General features: G+C 46.5%; 1 protein-coding gene across 2 annotated transcripts in view; it reads right to left on the bottom strand.

The window, feature by feature from the left end:
- TMED4 (transmembrane p24 trafficking protein 4) overlaps positions 1-19,195 on the bottom strand; it is a 56,182-nt gene that overhangs the window by 2,790 nt on the left and 34,197 nt on the right. The window contains exon 4 of one of the 2 annotated variants that reach the window (XM_068111374.2): positions 4,966-5,117. In XM_068111374.2, coding sequence (XP_067967475.1) covers positions 4,966-5,117 — 152 coding nt within the window. The remainder of the gene's footprint in view (positions 1-4,965; positions 5,118-19,195) is intronic. The other variant, XM_068111373.2, reaches the window with a different exon arrangement.

Below are 19,195 nucleotides of genomic sequence, written 5' to 3'. Positions count from 1 at the left end.
ATTCTGTATCCATCTTGTCCACCCCTTACGTCCTCCCCTATCCCTCATCCCTTATTTGTCCAAGTCTCACTCCATTTTGTCTTTGATTATAAAAATAGAGCCAACAAGGTTTCGAATTTTAAAACGTAAGAGGAATGTGGATAGACAAGCAAAATAATCATTACGACGCATCATACACATCTAGTTTTTACGAATTGTGATCTTGCAACAGCTGAACTTGAATAATGCTCAAAATGGCACCCAAAAGTAATTCCATGTTGAACTTGGGTTCGATATATTACATCGCAAGTGTCAATCGTTTAAAAATGTCCTTTCAGTTATCCAAATGGAAGCCGCTTTCAGGAAATCTAAGAGTGTTGACGTGGTGGAGACGTGGTGGAGACGTGGAGGACCATTTCCCCTGCTCCGCTCGTGCACCATGGAATAAAAAACCCTCCTCTGAAACCCACGTGCCAGCAATGGCTGACTAGCACCGTTCTCTGCTTCCCCAAACTTATTACAAAATGCCACGCACTCTTATTTAAGAAGCACAATCCTCGGAAATGCAACAATCCAGGTGGTGAAAATTTCCAGTGGACTGGCAATAAGCCGTTTGCGATTTTTGGTTTCCATTAAAGTTCAAAGACCAGGAAAGGGAAGACTTCAAAGACAGCACAGGGCCGACTCTGTTTGAGCAGCGAGTCCTTTCAAGCCAATCAACAAAAACACAATATTGGCAGCGGGCGGCGACGGGAACAGATAATGCAGTCGGAAAAGGGAGCGTGCCACCGATGGACGAGGGAGGATCTTCAAAAGGGGCAGCTGGAGCAGGAAGATTCCATCGGTCTTTCAAAGGAGTGCCGAGACAAGAGAAATGTATTCCACATGTGCTCTGTCCAATGGCAACCCTCAAAGTTGCCGATTTGAGGCAGCGTGGGGGCTCATGGGCTGCCACGCCGCACCTATCCGGCTACCGCGCAAGGATCCGCAGCACCTCGCACATTACTCGGAAACTTTTGAGGCCCGTCTGCTCAGTGATCATGGCAATTGCTACGAACTATGAGGGATCGCCAAGTTTCCAGTCTCACTTTGATGCCATTGTCAAGCGCTTTCCAATGGCCTATACTGCCGTGCAATTGGTACTAGCCAAAAACTTTAATCTGAGAAAAATATTTCCCTTCAACATTCTGTATTTTATCTTTACTTAGGCCTCCATATCCAGCACACCTCGTCTCTAGAAATCAACCCTATCATTGTGTATGGCATATTGGGCACCTTTTCGGCCGGCAACTTACCATCACTTCGTTTCGGCGATTCGTCGTCACACCGACCGGTATTGAGCGAGCGGGTCCGAGGCGCGAGTCCAGATCGAAAAGGTAATTTCCAATTTCTCTTAGAAATTAGCAGCACATGCACACAGATTCAAACAACAACTTACCGATCTCTACAGTTTGTCATGTATAATTGCAGGGAAATAATGTATCATTTTTGGGACTCGGGTTCGATTAACACGAGTGTCTGGTGGGGAGGTTGTTGGTAGCACTACCTATCTTTCATAGAATGAAAGGTCAGCAAATGTTGTTGTTTGGGGTTGTTGTTTTAATTTTTTTTTTTTTTTTTAAACAGTAGGGAGGTGAAGAAAGTCCAACATCTGGCACACATAATAAATAGATGGTCATGGACTGAACAAAGTTATAACAGTTTGTTTGTTCACGCCAAACAGGTAAGAACCATGAGCATGTGCATATTGGAAAGGTACGGCACAGAGTCCCAAGAGGTGCTGACAGTGGTGATACATCACAGAATGCACGCAAGCCTCAGGAGGAAGAGGAAGAGGAGGTGCTGTGTATCGTCAGAGCACAGTCAGACATGTGCTGGCCTGCCTTTAAATGGCCCCATTCAAGCCTCATCGCTTTTCCTGCAGTTTTAACGCTCGGCAAGCTTTTCAATATGCTGTTCAACACACTCGTCTCACCAATTCAAAATGCAGGGACTCTCAGTCACGGACGCCAAGCAACAATTAATTTGCTAGTTGAGGCCCTCGTTTTATTTAACATAGAAAGCAACACAAAAGGTTACACAAAAATTGGGAAAATAAAATTAGAAACATGGCGGACTACAGTAGGTTTGTGGAATCTTGACGTGAACCCCATTTTCATGTTTCGTCATTTTAAAAGCCAAACACAAAACCCGGCTCAGAAGTGCTTTGAAAGGTTGAACACGAGGAAAAAAAAGAAAATAAGTAAATAAAAGGACATGTTTGGAAAATGGCAAATAAGACCAATAGCAAACTGGAGGTCATTGTTTATTTTGGGGCAACGAAAATAAATTCCATGCACTTGAACACCAAATAATGGGATGACCAGTTGTTCGTATCAGGACTCCCTCTGGAAATGGGATTATGATTTGCTCAGCTGCGCTACACTCCACCACCAGCCCTTTATCCCCCCTTCATTCTTCATTCAGTAACGCAACAAGGAAGAAGAAACCAGCAAGATATGCAATTCAGTTCAAAAACTACACGCAAAGCAGAGTAGGGAAACAACACCCTGGTGTAGCAGGTGGAAAACCCAAACGGGACAAACAGGAAGATTTACACAAGGTTCAAAATGGTAGAATTTGTTAAGAGAGAGTGAGGGGAGTGAAGGGAGAATTTGTTAGAAAGAGAGCTAGAGGAGTGAAGGTAGAATTTGCAAGAGTGAGGGGAGTGAAGGGAGAATTTGTTAGAAAGAGCGAGGCGCATGAATGTAGAATTTGTTAGAGAGAGCGAGGGGAGTGAAGGTAGAATTTGTTAGAGAGAGCGAGGGGAGTGAAGGTAGAATTTGTTAGATAGAGCTCGGGGAGTATAGGTAGAATTTGTTAGATAGAGCTCGGGGAGTATAGGTAGAATTTGTTAGAGAGAGCGAGGGGAGTGAAGGTAGAATTTGTTAGATGGAGCTCGGGGAGTATAGGTAGAATTTGTTAGATAGAGCTCGGGGAGTATAGGTAGAATTTGTTAGATAGAGCTCGGGGAGTATAGGTAGAATTTGTTAGAAAGAGTGAGGGGAGTAAAGGTAGAATTTGTTAGAGTGAGTGAGGGGAGTGAAGGTAGAATTTGTTAGAGAGAGCGAGGAGCATGAATGTAGAATTTGTTAGAGAGAGCGAGGGGAGTAAAGGTAGAATTTGTTAGAGTGAGGGGAGTAAATGTCGAATTTGTGAGAAAGCGCTAGGGGAGTGAAGGTAGAATTTGTTAGATAGAGCTCGGGGAGTATAGGTAGAATTTGTTAGAGAGAGTGAGGGGAATAAAGGTAGAATTTGTTAGAGAGAGTGAGGGGAGTGAAGGTAGAATTTGTTAGAGAGCTAGGGGAGTGAAGGTAGAATTTGGTCGAGAGGGCTAGGGGAGTGAAGGTAGAATTTGTTAGAGAGCGAGGGGAGTGAAGGTAGAATTTGTTAGAGAGTGATGGGAGTAAAGATATAATTTGTTAGAGAGAGCTAGAGGAGTGAAGGTAGAATTTGTGAGAGTGAGGGGGGTGAAGGTAGAATTTGCTAGAGTGAGGGGGGTGAAGGTAGAATTTGTGAGAGTGAGGGGAGTGAAGGTAGAATTTGTTAGAGAGTGATGGGAGTAAAGATATAATTTGTTAGAGAGAGCTAGAGGAGTGAAGGTAGAATTTGTGAGAGTGAGGGGAGTGAAGGGAGAATTTGTTAGAAAGAGCGAGGAGAATGAATGAAGAATTTGTTAGAGAAAACGAGGGGAGTAAAGGTAGAATTTGTTAGAGAGAGCGAGGGGAGTAAAGGTAGAATTTGTTAGAGAGAGCTAGGGCAGTGAAGGTAGAATTTGCTAGAGTGAGGGGAGTGAAGGTAGAATTTGTTAGGCCCCACTCCAATCCACTCCACCCCACTCGACCCCACCCCACTACAACACCTCACCCCCCACGCCACCCCACCCCACGTCACATCACCCCAGCACACACCCCACGTCACGTCACGTCACCACACCCGTCACGTCACGTCACCACACCCGTCACGTCACCACACCCGTCACGTCACCACACCCGTCACGTCACCACACCCGTCACGTCATGTCACCACACCCGTCACGTCATGTCACCACACCCCACCCATCACCACACCCCACCCATCACCACACCCGTCACCACACCACACCCGTCACGTCACCACACCAGTCACGTCACCCCACCACACCCGTCACGTCACCCCACCACACCCGTCACGTCACCCACCACACCCTTCACATCACCCCACCACACCCGTCACGTCACCCCACCACACCCGTCACGTCACCCCACCACACCCGTCACGTCACGTCACCCCACCACACCCGTCACGTCACGTCACCCCACCACACCCGTCACGTCACCCCACCAGTCACGTCACCCCACCACACCCGTCACGTCACCCCACCAGTCACGTCACCCCACCACACCCGTCACGTCACCACACCCCACCAGTCACGTCACCCCACCCCACGTCACCACACCCGTCACATCACCCCACCACACCAGTCATGACACCCCACCACACCCGTCACGTCACCCCACCACACCCATCACATCACATCACCCCACGTCACCCCACCGCACGTCACCCCACTCCACTTAATTTAATTTCACTCCACTCCATGTCACCCCACTCCATTTATTTCCACTCCACTCCACAATACTTTTTTTTTAAGGAAGAGGAATATCATCAGGTGGGATTTGCATCAATGTCTCCCACTCTCCTTTGGGGGACATCAAGCAAGTCGTCATGCATGTTCAGATAAATAATGTGTGTACAGAACCTTGTGGACACGAAAGGGAATGAAACAACGAAGAAAACAAAATAAAATAATTTTCTAAAAATATATAAAAACAAACTGAACGGATTGCTCAGTCGCTTTTTATGACCAATTGTAGCAGCTACTCGATGAACAGAGAACAAAATACAAATTTTCACTTCACTCAAAGTCAGATTTTCTCTGCTTGACATACAAATATGCAAATGTACCTCACCCTCTGGTAATTCTGTTCTTTTTGGACGTTCTCCACCTGATCCAACAGTTGACGCACACGTAGCTGCAGCTCCGTAAGCTTGTCCTTTGCGGCAATTTCAGAGTAGTCAAAAGCATGCTCACCCACCTGGATATCCAAGTGGACTCTCTGCTCAGGGGACACACGCATACGCACCCACGCACCATTATGTCTGTTGGCAGACGGGCCTCTCACGTGCATGGCCGACAAACAGCACACACGTGCTATCATCAATTCAGAAAACAAATACGGCCCGGTCTCGACGAAGGCCCTGGGCACACGAACCTAATGAACAATCACACTGCGTTTTTGGAAAGCACAGAGCAATTATATTGAAGCTTATTTCAATGCCTTGCGTGAAAGCTTTCCAACATGAAGGCGTCTGTATTTACATCAAATAACATTTTAAAAAACAGTAAAAAGAGAAAAAAAGTTACCAACATCATGAGATTTCAACACTAGTAAAGACAAATGGGAGGTCCATATTCGCCTGCTTAACAGTCCCACTTCTGGTTTCATTTTCAAAAGGTATGGCCTGGTGTCTCGCAGTGAGGGCAGGAACTTCCACATTACTGAAGCAACATAATACCATGGCACAGCGAGAGTTTATGAAGAAAAGTCAAAGAACCCCAACAATGAACCAGCCTGGTGTCACCAGGCCGCTCCACATTGAGCCTGTCCACACGTCAGATAAAATAATTTCCTGTGAGTAAAAAGCGAGAGCCAAATATTACACCACGGCAGACTCCACAACACATCCCCCCACACATTCTCTTACCCTCCGCCCAATGTCAATGTCCAGTAGGCACAACATGACATTTAAACAGATGAGGAATAACAGAAGGATGGAGGAGTGTGAGGGACTGCAGGTGGAAGGAATGAGCGACAAGACAACGAGCTGTTATGTGCTGTGTTGATGTATGCGTGTCCATGTGTGTCTGCCCAGACCGCAACTTTTTACCATTTGAGCTATTGTCATCAAAATTCAACAAAGTTTTCGTACGAGAATAAGGAGAAGACAAATTAATAATTTGGTCAAAACGTCAAAGGTCAGCGTCACATAGCATCATCAATTTTCATCCGATTTACCTGAAATTTTAAGAATTTGCATATTGGGTCACGAAATTGGTTTATCAATCAAAAGCTAGAAGATAAATTTTTAGATCAAAAGGTCAAAGGTCAAGGTTGCATAAAATCGCCAATTTCCCCATTTTGGATTTTTTATTTATTTATTTAGCTGTTTGTCATGTTTGTCATACGGAAGACGACGACGACATCTGAATACAAGGCAGACGTGGAGGGGGCTTTGAAATTTCAGATGTTTTCTAGTTTCAATTGGAAACATTCACTTTGAAAAAGCAGAAGCAGAAATAAACTTTCAAAAACGCGCGCAGAATGCCGACCATGAAAACTACAAAATTCGACTTCAACGACTTTTTCATATTCAATCATTTTTATCTTTCAGTGGAGTCATCGAGGAACATGGTCAGCCCAAGTCTTTCATGAACCAGAGAGCGAGGCCTGACATTCGACTGGAATTCAGGAACCTTGGTGAGGATGCTCGCCTACTCTTGGTGAAGGACACTGTGGGATATTTAATGTCCACCAACTAATGGTGGCAGCAGGCACACACAGTTCAACCAAGGAACAACACACAACTAGATGCTTCGCTCTGCCTGCGAGACACCAGGATGGAAGTTTATAGCTGGGGCAAGAATTGAACCTGGGACAGAGGGCCCAAAGACACGTGCAGACGCTTCTCAGTGTCATGCTAACCTGACCCATAACCTTTAAAGAAATATTTTCTAAACATTTAGTCAGCGTTTTTGACAAAGAAAATGAGCAGAGCCGTTCAAAATCAAAGTAGAGTGTTCATGGAACACCTGACCCCATGCTGTCTTAAGAAAGAAGGTCATGCGTGGGTTCTACAAACAGCAATTTTGATTTGGTGATGATGCTGTAAAGTGCTGTAATATTTTGTCCAAGTAGACAAACTGAAGGGTTTTGAAAGTGCAAAAAAGCGATTTGTGTTTGACATTGTTCAAGTATATATACGAGTCATTCAAATACAACAACAACAACAACATGCATTTTAAGGCCATTTTCCCTGCTAGAGCGGGGGTTAGCCTTGCGGTCCCCATGACGATCTTCTACATTTTGCCCTATTTTCTGCATCTCTCCTTGTTAACCCCCTTGCCCGCATTTCTTCTTCCACCATCTTTAGCCAAGTCTTTCTCGGTCTTCCCCGTCCTCTACTTCCTTCTACATTCATTTCCATCACTCTTCTCAACCAGTCACTTTCATCCTTCCTCAACACATGACCAAACCATCTCAAACTGTTCCTCTTCACAGCATCAATCACAGGCTCTATTCCCATCATCTTTCGCAATTTAACATTTGTCTTCCTCTCTCTCTCAACGACACTCCGCACATCCACCGAACCATTCGCATTTCCACCCTTTCCAGCCTTCGTTGCTGCTCTACGTTCATTACCCATGTCTCGCTCCCATAAATCATAACACTTCTCACACATGCAGCATACACCTTTCCCTTCAGCTTCAACGACACTCCCCTCCTCGACAGCAAATGAAATAAAATAAAGACTTCAAAAAGTTGTAGAAAGCAGAGCGGCCCGAATTCAAGGTCGACTGATATGCCTCCACGCACATCATCACATCATTATACGTACTGACACAAAGTTTGACTTGGACCTCTTCAGCATCAAGTTATCATGGTAACAAAATAATTTTTACTTAACACGACCTGACCTTTGACCTCTTGCCCCCAAAATCTCACTTCATGTTTACATCATGGTACACTTATAACAAGTTTGATTTAAATCCCTTCAGCTGTTCTAAAGTTATCACATTTTTACCTGACAACCTCTGACCTCTTGATGCCACAACGCAATCAGTTCATCTTTGCATCACATATGCATAAACAAACTAGAACGGCACACAGTAGAGAGCATACCTCCGACTGGTTGGCCATATCACTCAATGGTGAAGAATCATTTAAAAATTAAATAATTATCATATCCGAATCCACATGCAGATCTTCACCAAAATCGAATCGATTCTTCCTTGTCACACACACTCAACCTGTCCACCAAGTTTCGTCCGAATCCGTCCACAAATTTGAGATATTTTGTTCACAAACAGACAAACAGACAGGGGTGAAAACATAACCTCCATCCACCTTTGGTGGCGGAGGTAACTACAAAGTTTGTTAAAATTCTCATCACTGTTTCATAAGTTGGCCGAGTAACATACTTAGCTCACCTGGAACGTAGTTCCGTAAACATCCGTAATCCGTAAACACTTGCAACTTCTCCGAAACTGCTGATGGGATTGTGACCAAACTTGGCTAAAATGATACTTGGTATATTGCAACTCAAGGTTGTTTACGGCATAAAATAAAAAATAAAAAAAAAGGAAAAATAAAAAAACAAACAAAAAAAACATTTTTTTGGAGGTTCACCACCGTTGATGCGTCATTTACATAAATTCCCATTTCCTCAAGCATCTTGAATCTCAGTCTTCTATTCAACCATCAATATGGCTTTCGGAAAGGAAGATCTACCGGTGATATCCTTTCCTACATTACGAATGTCTGGGCCTCTTCTCCGAGAGACTTTGGGGATCGTTTGTTGTAGGCCTTGATATCTCAAAAGCCTTTGACAGAGTTTGGGATCGGGGTCTGATACCAAAGCTTCCCCTCTTTTGGCTTTTCCTTCGTCACTCTGCTCAATCATATGGAACTCTCTCTCCGAACCGCTATATGTCCATAATTGTTGATGGTTGAACATCTCCCTCCTTTCCGATCAACAGCAGTGTCCTCAGAGTTCTGTCCTGTCTCCAACACTCTTCCCTTCTTTTTATCAATGACCTTCTTTCTTCTACAAATACCCAAATTAACTTGTATGCTGATGTCTCGACATTACATTCCTCTACGTTTTTCCCATCTGCCCCATCTTCCCTCACTCGATCTACATCTCGTTTGTTCACAGCCTCCTCATTAAATTTGGATTTGGACAATATTTCCCAGTGGGGCAAATGTAACCAGGTTAAGTTTAATTCTTATGTAACTCAATTTCTTCCCACCTCTCTCTAAAACTCCTCTCGACTCTCCAATCACCTTTGAAAGCTCCACAATTACACCATGTGATACAATAAACCTACTAGGTATTACCGTAACATCAAATTCATCCTGGAATCCACACATTAGACAAACAGCTAAGTCTGCTTCAAATAAACAAGGAGTCCTGTTTGGATGTCGAAGATTCCTCTTCTCCCAACAGTTGCTTCAACTATATAAAGGATTGATTCGGCCTTGTATAGAGTACTGCTCTCACATCTGGGAGATTCTAGCTCCACATACTTACTGGACAGAATTGAATTCAAAGTAATCCGATTTATCAACTCTCCCAATCTGACCTCAAAACTCGACCTGCTCAAATTATGCCACAAAGTTGGCTCTCCTTCTCTTTTGTACAGATATTACTTCGGTTTCTGCTCCAAAGAACTTGCTGCTTGTGTCCCTCCGCCATTAGCGAGACCAGGGAATACTCAACAAGCCACTAAATCTCATGATTACTGTGTGGCCATTGGCAACTCAAGGGTGGTTCGTTGTTTGTTTCTTCCCCTCCACTGCCAAACTCTGGAACTCTTTATCTTCCCATGCATTTCCAAACACTTATGACCTTCGACTTTTCCAAAAGCAGATTTTTAACTTCCTCAAAAACTCAAGACTATTCCCTCTTTCATCACTTTTCTATCAATGCAGCTCTTATTTAAGGCCTGGCCCCCATGAGGACTATATAATCTGTGATTGGAGCCTTCAACATAAAAATAAATAAATAAACACCGTATTTAACATGTTGCATTGCTATTCATGCCTGCTGTTTGTATCCTTTTGACGTCCTAAAAACAGTACGTTTCCTGTTTGAAATGAAGTTGTTCCTCAATCGTAAACGGAATGCTTGCAGACAGACAGCCAGACGTGACCCAACTGCTTAACCGTGCTTTTCGCTTTTCAGGTGCGTGGGGTAATGAGCACAACAAACAAAAGTGGAGAATTTTTGAGAACACCATTGGCCAATCTCCACCCCGACTCAATCACCAACATGCCATAATGTACATTCGCAAAGTACGCTGTTAAGGCTCCATCTTAAATCAGCAGGCACGATAATACATTTTCGAAAGTCGAGAGAAAAGCCCATCATGTGCCAACTTTTGAGACAAGATAAAGGAAAGAACACACGCAATTTAAATCAAAGGCTCAAATGAACCAGCTGCAAGTAAACACAGTCACAGCACAGTAATCCTCATTCCTTTGGGCCGAAGTGACGAGTCAGTTTAGCAACGTGCGTGCAATGTTGTTGCCGTGCAATGAAATTCACATTAAGCCAAAGAAGCCGCTACGGCGAGCCAAGAGAAAAACCTTGCCACAAAATGCTGCTTGGCCTTAAAGGCTGTCAAATAAACTGAAAAGAAAATCCGTTTAAACCGATCCAAGCTCTAGTCCCGCGGTTGGTTCACTTGGCACTACACGAAGCTTTCCCCAAAAGACCTGGCCGAATGCAGTCATTCAGCACTACATAAATCCCGCATGTGGAAAGTAAATAAGATCAAACTTTGGACTGAAGACCCAGTGACATTCGCATCCAACAAATGGAAATGGGCACCAACTTGAGGAATTTGCAGAGCCAGACGTCGGCGATCAGCAGACCAACAGACGATACAATAATCATCCTTTGTGGAAGAACCAGCTGGACCAGAGCACAAAGGTTCAGAAGGAGCGTGGGTAGAGATAAGAATATTGCCGAACTTGTGCCTAAAGCACATCTATAAACTATCGGTGAAAGAGGATTTCAAAAAGTGTTTAAATCAAAACATTCTGGCACAGGATGGTGCAAATGGCTAAAATTCCCATTGAAGCAAGACAGATGCTTTAACAATGCAGCGCCTCACCAGAGCATATAGGTAGATCACAGTAGATCTGATAACTCGTGCTGACGCTCACTGACTGACTGACTGACTGACCTGACACACTGCACCGTTACAATTGTATATCCTTGGACATAAAGCACAATCAAGTCACAGTATGGTTAGGTTAGAGCACTTTGCGGGTAACTGTGCCGAAGGCTGCCCAGGCACGCCAGCCGAGCCTGAAATGCTGCGAATGTTATATCAAATCCGTTTGCTTTGGTCGCAGTTGCTGCACTTGGTAGTGTTAAATTAGACATCATTCTACTTTCATTAGTACTAAAAAAGAACAAAACAGCTGAGGTATGTCGATTATGTTAGAGATCTGAGAAGGATCAAAACTAAAATATAAAAGTTCATGGACTCAAACTCAAACGGAACGATTACAATAGCCTCTCCTCTCAGGTGAGACTTAACATGATATCAAAGAATGTTCTGTCACATTTGACAATGATATACAAGGAGACTCAGAAACTGAAGAGGTGAGTCAGATTATTCACCATATCTGCTACAATCCAGCTCGGAGTACCTCTGCCCTATTTTAATGTTAAAACGAGCTCTACCCTCGATATCAAAAGCCTACTTATTGCAAACATATCAAAAATTGTTGATTCTAAATGTCAACAAATGGAAACCAAAACCAGACAGATTGGTGGTAAGCGCATTCGTAATGTGGTATGCTACTCCACAAGGATATAGGGTCAATAACCCACAATTTCAATGAGGCCACAACCACCAACTACTCAGCAATTTTCAATCACAGGCTGTAGTACAAAGTATTCAACACAGGCCTGTCAAAATAGCTACACGACAGTAAGGAGCCCAAACATCTACCTGGGCCTATTAACACCGTTAGTTATGTTTCTTCAAGTCTCGACACGACCAAACAACACTTTCAATCAACATCTTTACGAGGAAAAAGAAAACGTACATTTCAAGGAATCATTTTCCATGTCACTTACATTTTAATAATCATCGAGGGGAATTTTCAATAGCTATTCCGAAGCTATAGCTCTACCCACTCTAGCGGGGAAAATGGCCTTAAAACGATCATTCATATTCATATATTCATATTCCGAAGGTACCATCCATGCAGGTTTGACTTGCAATGGATAAACCTTCAATGCAACAATGAGTCCCCCTGCTGGTGGCTCTGTGCATTACACGATGCTTTGAAGATGGCTTGAGAGTTTCCCCTGCTGGTTTTCCAAGATGCAGAAGATACGAGCAAAATTCCCATTCAGTGATCCCATGTTAAAATCCCATATACCGTGTTCATTTGTCCATTATCCACAAATCCTTTTGTTTACATCTCGTAATTTCATTTAATATGTGCACAAGTTCCTCTGTGAGGCCTCAAACACCAACAATGTATATATATATATATATATATATATATATATATATATATATATATATATATATATATATATATTGTTGTGACTATGAGAATGTTTTTTTATTTTGTGGTGGTGGTAAAATGTTGTAAAAGGTTGTTGTAAAGTATCACCCCTCCTCCCTCCGTTGTGGTTGTATAAAGGTCAAAGGGCGTTCCCGTAGTTAGTCCATAAAAAACATACATGCAGGACACGATATATCTTTTCTTTTGATAGTTATCTCTTATTCTGTGTTTTAGGATAAGGCTGTGTCTCCCATTAATTAAAAGTACTCCATTGCACCAGTGAAAGAGAATAGACCCCCTCTCCTTCCCATCCCCAAAAATCTCCCTTTCCATCCCCTCCAAAACCTCCAATGACCTCATATTACATCCCCCTCTCGTCATTGGCGAGCCTCGATTGCCCATATCACCTCCCCTCCAATAACCGCCATTGACCACGAGGCTCGAGTCAGGGAAGAAAGGCGTGTCTCCACCTCGTCAGAGGAGGGGAGGGGCGCGCCCGCCCGTCGTCGTCCGGGGCGGAGCCCGAGGGTCGTGCGACCAGCCAGGGCCGAGGTGAGCGCCCCGATGGGCGTGTCCAAAGCGCCGGGGGCGTGATCGCTGGGGGCGCTATAAAAGGGCGCAACCGGAAGTGGAGAGGGAGAAGAAGAAAGAGAGATGCACTCTGGGTTGGAAAAAGAAGGGTTGTGAAGAGAGGAGGAGTTGGTTGCAAGGAGTTGGTCACAGTCGGTTGCCAGAGAGAGGAGTCGGTGGTGAGAAGTGAGAGAAGCAAGAAAGAGTTGAGGGTTGAGGGTTGAGGGACCAGACCAGTGAGACAAGTCCTGGGAACGCAGCGGACGGAGGCCGCCGCAGCAGCGACACCCGGCAACCGCCAAAGGGGGCCTGAACGGCGGTTTGGAGCAGGGCCAACAAAAAGGAACGGCGGCTGCCAAACGCACGATTGAGCTGCAAGACCCCCCCTTGGACCTTTCCTCTCCCTCCAGCCATCCACCTTCTGCCTTTCCTAGCCATCAATCCCCGTGTGAGTCAGCCTTTTGTCCCGTTTATCTGTCGTCTGTTGGGGTTAATATAAGATTGTGTCTAAGTGCCTATCTTCCTTTGCTGTCCCTCTTGTAGTTGTAATCTAACCTTCCGAACGAATATAATCTCCTCCGGAGGTCTTGAGAACCGTATCCCTGGTGTGTCATTTTAATCCCAGCCGTGTGTCTTTTCCTTCATTGACCTAGCGTAGCGCGATTAGTCAACGTTCGGGTATAATCGGGTAACTTGTGCAGACGTGGTCATACCAAACCGCTCGGTAAATAACATCTAAGCCACGTCTGTAACAATTGGTGTCAGGAGTGGGATTCGAGGCCCGACCAAATTTAAAAAAAAAAAAAACGAATAGAGGAAAAAAAAAAAAAAAATTGGTCAAAATTTGGAGCGGCCGAAATTTGTTTTGTTTTATAAAACCCGAATTTTGAAATCGCGCCATGGCTGTTCAAGGCGACGGGATGCCGGTGGGAGAGATAGACGGGTTAGGGGTAACCCAGGACCTCGGGGAAATGTATGTGGAGAAAATGGTGGAGGAGAGTAAAGAAGGTGTGGTTGAGGAGGTATCAGGTGCACTAAATGGCGCTCTCGCGCACGTGGTTACAGCGGCACCAAATTTTGCCGCGCCCTTTGTACCAACGGTGGAAGACATGCAATTATTTATGGCTGAAATGGAAGCCCTTTTGAACCGGAACAGGGAGCGATGGTTAAACCAAATGGAAGCAATAACGAACGGATTGGGAAACCAAATTGAAGCAATAACCAACAGAATGGATGACCGCATGCAAAAATGTGGGGAGACCATGGATCGCATGGTGGGCGAAAGGGTCCCAGGGGTGCACGAGGAGGTAACGCGAGTCGAAAAGCGCTGGTTGAGCGAAGCGGAGGAAAGCACGGGTACAATGACGGGGGTAGAAATCGCGACCCGGGGTTTGGAAAAGCCGGCGACCGATGAGGTAGAGGAGGGTGTTTTATTAAAGCCAACGGTCGTCGAGGTGAACAAAGAAATTATGGGTATAGTTGAAATTGGAGAGACCGGGGACTTAAAGTTAAAAGAGCAACAATCGGAGGAAGGAATGGAAATTGCTCAAAGTCTAAATGCACATCCTGATGCTGTACTCGCTAATCCAAATGGAAGTTTGCAGGTTTTGGTGCAGGGAGGAAGAAGAACCCCGAAGGTGAGACGTGCTGTGTATTGTGCTGGGAGATTTTGTAAGAGGATGTTTAGCGACAAAAGAATTTTCGCGCGCTTGGGATCGAGGAAGCACCCGGGCGTTGGTGAAGGGTCCCGAGTGAGTGGAAATGGCACGCGTGGGAGGAAAAAGTGTGCGTCGGCGAGTGGGTGTGTTATAAAGTGTGGGAGTGAAACCGAGTGCGAGCGAGAATGCACGTCGGTGTGTACGGGGTGTGACACAGGGAGTGAGAGCAATGCGGAGTGCACGCCCATGGTGAGTGTTACGGAGGACGTAACGGAGGAGAGGTGTGGACCGAAGTGTGCGCAAGAGGTGTGGTGTGTAACAGAGAGAGCGTTGGTGGAATGTACGGACGGCGTTGGAACGCCAGGTTTTGTGAGGGTGAAAGAGGTAGCGTATGCTTGTAAGCATGCAAGTAAAGCATCGACGTTAACCGGGTTAGTGGTTAGAGCGACGGATAGCCGATGCGAGCACTCGGGGCGGGGGGTGCTTTGTTGGGTGCGAGGCCCGGCGCGGATCGGTGCTGCGTCGCTTCTCTTCGAAGCGTCGTTGCCGATTCGGGCTTGGCCCCGCCCCGCACGGTCGAGTCCGGGCTTTGTCGGGCGAGGCGACCGGTCCGGTTCGAGGGCGAGTGGGAGGAGGCGGAACGGTGCCCCCTCGTGGGGACGGGGTTCCGACCGGGGGAGATTGAGCCATCGGGCCCGGGACCGCAAGGTGCCGCGCCGAGATGGTGCGTGGAGCCTCGGTCCAACCAAACCACCTCCCTTGAACCGAAAGCCGGACGGATTCAACCTGCAGGCAACCAAACCACCCGAATTCATTGCTCGGCTTTACGAAGCCGAGTTTAATGATGTCATGACGCACCGAGGCTAGGATATAGCGGACTGTGATGATGGTGATCGTGATAGTGATAGTGAATTGATAGGAAATTTCGAAAAGTGAGTAGAATTGGCAGTAAATGAAAAATTTTTGAATTGGTTGGCATTTGGACGAGCAAAATTTATAGTGAGAGACCCCCGATGTGGTGGGATGGCAAATCCACCATCCCTCACAGACGTGGGGGCAAAGGAGCAATAGCTTATGGGGTATATGGCAGTGAAAACTAGCCCGGGTGGGTTAGGTTATATGATAGGGCCCTAGAAGATGACATTAGGTAACGTTAAGTTTAGTTAGTGACTGATACCTGTAGTGGGGACGCAGGTAGATTAGTATGGATGATAATGACGAGGGAGCGCAATAGTTTAAAGGGACGACTGGGAAGCGCAAGTTTCAGAAGGGGAGTAGTCAGCTGAGATGATGCCGTGTGTGTGAGGATTGAACAGGTGTGATTGCACAGGTGTGCAACTGAACAGGTGTGTGGAGCAGTGTATGAGTGAGTGATGGTGATGTGTTGACCAACTGGTCCAGAAAGAGGAGGAGGGTGCAGGTGGCACCAAGTGAGATTGCACAGGTGTGCAACGACAGGTGAATGGAGGACAGGTGTATGGAATAAATGGTATGGAGTATTGGAATGGATGGTCGTGGAGTGAGTATGGTGGAAATTGTGGAGTGGAGTGTATGGTGCGAAGGTGTGAATGGGGGAAGAGTGGACCCCCATCACGGATACCCGGGGCGGGTAGTGCAAGAGTTAGGTAGCGGGTACAGGTAAATTGTGGTTGGATATTGGCATCTGTGGTGCGGTTGGAAGAATGATGTTTGGATGGGTGCATTAGTGTTGTGGAAATGGCTGGGCGTGTAGCCTGTTAGTGTGTGTAGTTGGTTTGGGCACTCCACCACTGTAAGGATGTCGGCCAGGTGAGGCCGCAGGTGGGCTCTGGGAGCCGGTAGTAGTTGTTGTGGATGGGGCCCGAGGATCCGGAGGACGGACCCGGGTAGCCCAGTGCCAGAGGGCACCATGGGGTGACAGAGCCAGGAGAGGGGCTGCCCCCAGTTAGATAGGTTAGGGTGAGGAGCTAGGTAAGCTTGGGTGGCAACTACAGTGGTGGAGGTGTGCAGGTGGGTAGACCTGTTGGGAGAGCTACACGTCGCGGCCCAGAAATTGTGCGAGGGCACCAGGAGATGAATCGGGGGAGTGAGACCCCAAATTGAAAAGCACCACAGTTTGGCCAATGGGAATTGGTTTTTAGAACCCATAGTGTAAGAGGGCCAATGGTTTGGCCGGAGAAAGACCCCGGGTAGTGTAAAGTGTGTTAAAGTCATTTAGAGGATAGTTAGGATGAAGGATCTCCTCGCACCATCTGCATCCACTCACCTGAGGTGACAGGTACTCCACACCATGCCATAGTTTAATTATTTTTATGATGCAAATGTTTGGATTGTGAGACGCATCATGACGTGGGTGTGACATTGTGCTTTGATGTTCCATCTCTGCCTCCTTATGAGGATTGATGATGACTTGATGATGGCAAATTTTGAAGTAGAGGGATTGTGGAGACGAATTTGGTATAGGGGAAATATGGGGAAGACGTGACAGTAGTGACGAATTGGTAATGTGTAGGTTTTGTACATATGGGGTAAGGGCAAGGGTGGGCTAGGTAACAGGGGGGTGACGTACGGTAGGGACGAGCTTTCTCACTTCGCCCTCCGTACGCATTTCGCCTTGCATTGCCTTTTTGATGTGTACCCTTGAGACCTTACCCCTCGCTCATCTGTCTTGTCCCCCCTTTTTGTCTCCCACATGAGGACCTGAGCGCCGTTGGGCGCCGAGGGGAGCGTGCGTGGGTCGGCCATTGTGCGCCCGAAATTCCCAGAACCAGCTGTCTGCATCGATGCACCACATGATGGACCACATGTCAGTGGCCGAGCACCACTTATGGACCCCATGGGTTGGGGCATGGCCCCTCTGCTGGAACCAGCCATGAGGGCCCGAAATCTTGCTGGCGGACCTTGGCCACAGGGCACCGATGCCCCACAGGTGAACCACACGTAGTCGGCCCTGTGGGCCATAAATAAAGATAAATAAAATGGACACGTTTGGGCAAGCTTTATTGCAAATAGGCCGCCAGTAAGCAAAGCAAATGAAAATGACAACAACTGGAAGAAATAATAATAACCAGCAGAGGGAGCCGAAGAGCAAGAGACACCTGCAGGGTTGGGTTTGTTGGTTTTATTTTATTCATTGAACAATGGTGACTGCACCGATTGGTGCTTGGGTGTGTATTGGTGCGTTTTTGGGTGCTTTAATGGTGCATTGATGCAGAGCAGACTGTCCTCCCCCCAGAAAGAACAATTACAGGTCCTGGGTTAGTTTTGTAAATAAAATTAGCGTCAGTGTAAATAATGCTCCCCACCGTCAGTGTATAGTTTGAAGACCATTCCGCAATTCGGTTAACTGTGGGCGTAAGTCTGTTAGGCAGGGTGCAATGGAGCAGCGGGACACATTTATTTATGTTTTAAAACCAGTCGCACTCAGGGTCAGGTTAAAAGTAGAGGGAACTACACCTACATGCCACACTAAGGTAAAAGTAATAGGCCCGGGACGTGCCTAAGGGGAGGAGGGTGCAGTGTTGTGAATATGAGAATGTTTTTTTATTTTGTGGTGGTGGTAAAATGTTGTAAAAGGTTGTTGTAAAGTATCACCCCTCCTCCCTCCGTTGTGGTTGTATAAAGGTCAAAGGGCGTTCCCGTAGTTAGTCCATAAAAAACATACATGCAGGACACGATATATCTTTTCTTTTGATAGTTATCTCTTATTCTGTGTTTTAGGATAAGGCTGTGTCTCCCATTAATTAAAAGTACTCCATTGCACCAGTGAAAGAGAATAGACCCCTCTCCTTCCCAACCCCAAAAATCTCCCTTTCCATCCCCTCCAAAACCTCCAATGACCTCATATTACATCCCCCTCTCGTCATTGGCGAGCCTCGATTGCCCATATCACCTCCCCTCCAATAACCGCCATTGACCACGAGGCTTGAGTCAGGGAAGAAAGGCGTGTCTCCACCTCGTCAGAGGAGGGGAGGGGCGCGCCCGCCCGTCGTCGTCCGGGGCGGAGCCCGAGGGTCGTGCGACCAGCCAGGGCCGAGGTGAGCGCCCCGATGGGCGTGTCCAAAGCGCCGGGGGCGTGATCGCTGGGGGCGCTATAAAAGGGCGCAACCGGAAGTGGAGAGGGAGAAGAAGAAAGAGAGATGCACTCTGGGATGGAAAAAGAAGGGTTGTGAAGAGAGGAGGAGTTGGTTGCAAGGAGTTGGTCACAGTCGGTTGCCAGAGAGAGGAGTCGGTGGTGAGAAGTGAGAGAAGCAAGAAAGAGTTGAGGGTTGAGGGTTGAGGGACCAGACCAGTGAGACAAGTCCTGGGAACGCAGCGGACGGAGGCCGCCGCAGCAGCGACACCCGGCAACCGCCAAAGGGGGCCTGAACGGCGGTTTGGAGCAGGGCCAACAAAAAGGAACGGCGGCTGCCAAACACACGATTGAGCTGCAAGACCCCCCCTTGGACCTTTCCTCTCCCTCCAGCCATCCACCTTCTGCCTTTCCTAGCCATCAATCCCCGTGTGAGTCAGCCTTTTGTCCCGTTTATCTGTCGTCTGTTGGGGTTAATATAAGATTGTGTCTAAGTGCCTATCTTCCTTTGCTGTCCCTCTTGTAGTTGTAATCTAACC

Source organism: Myxine glutinosa, chromosome 3 (assembly GCF_964187855.1).
Source record: "Myxine glutinosa chromosome 3, kmMyxGlut1.1, whole genome shotgun sequence".
NCBI classification, from domain to species: Eukaryota; Metazoa; Chordata; class Myxini; order Myxiniformes; family Myxinidae; genus Myxine; species Myxine glutinosa.
Note: the sequence above shows the minus strand (reverse complement) of the source record. Positions and strands in the feature narration are given on the sequence as shown.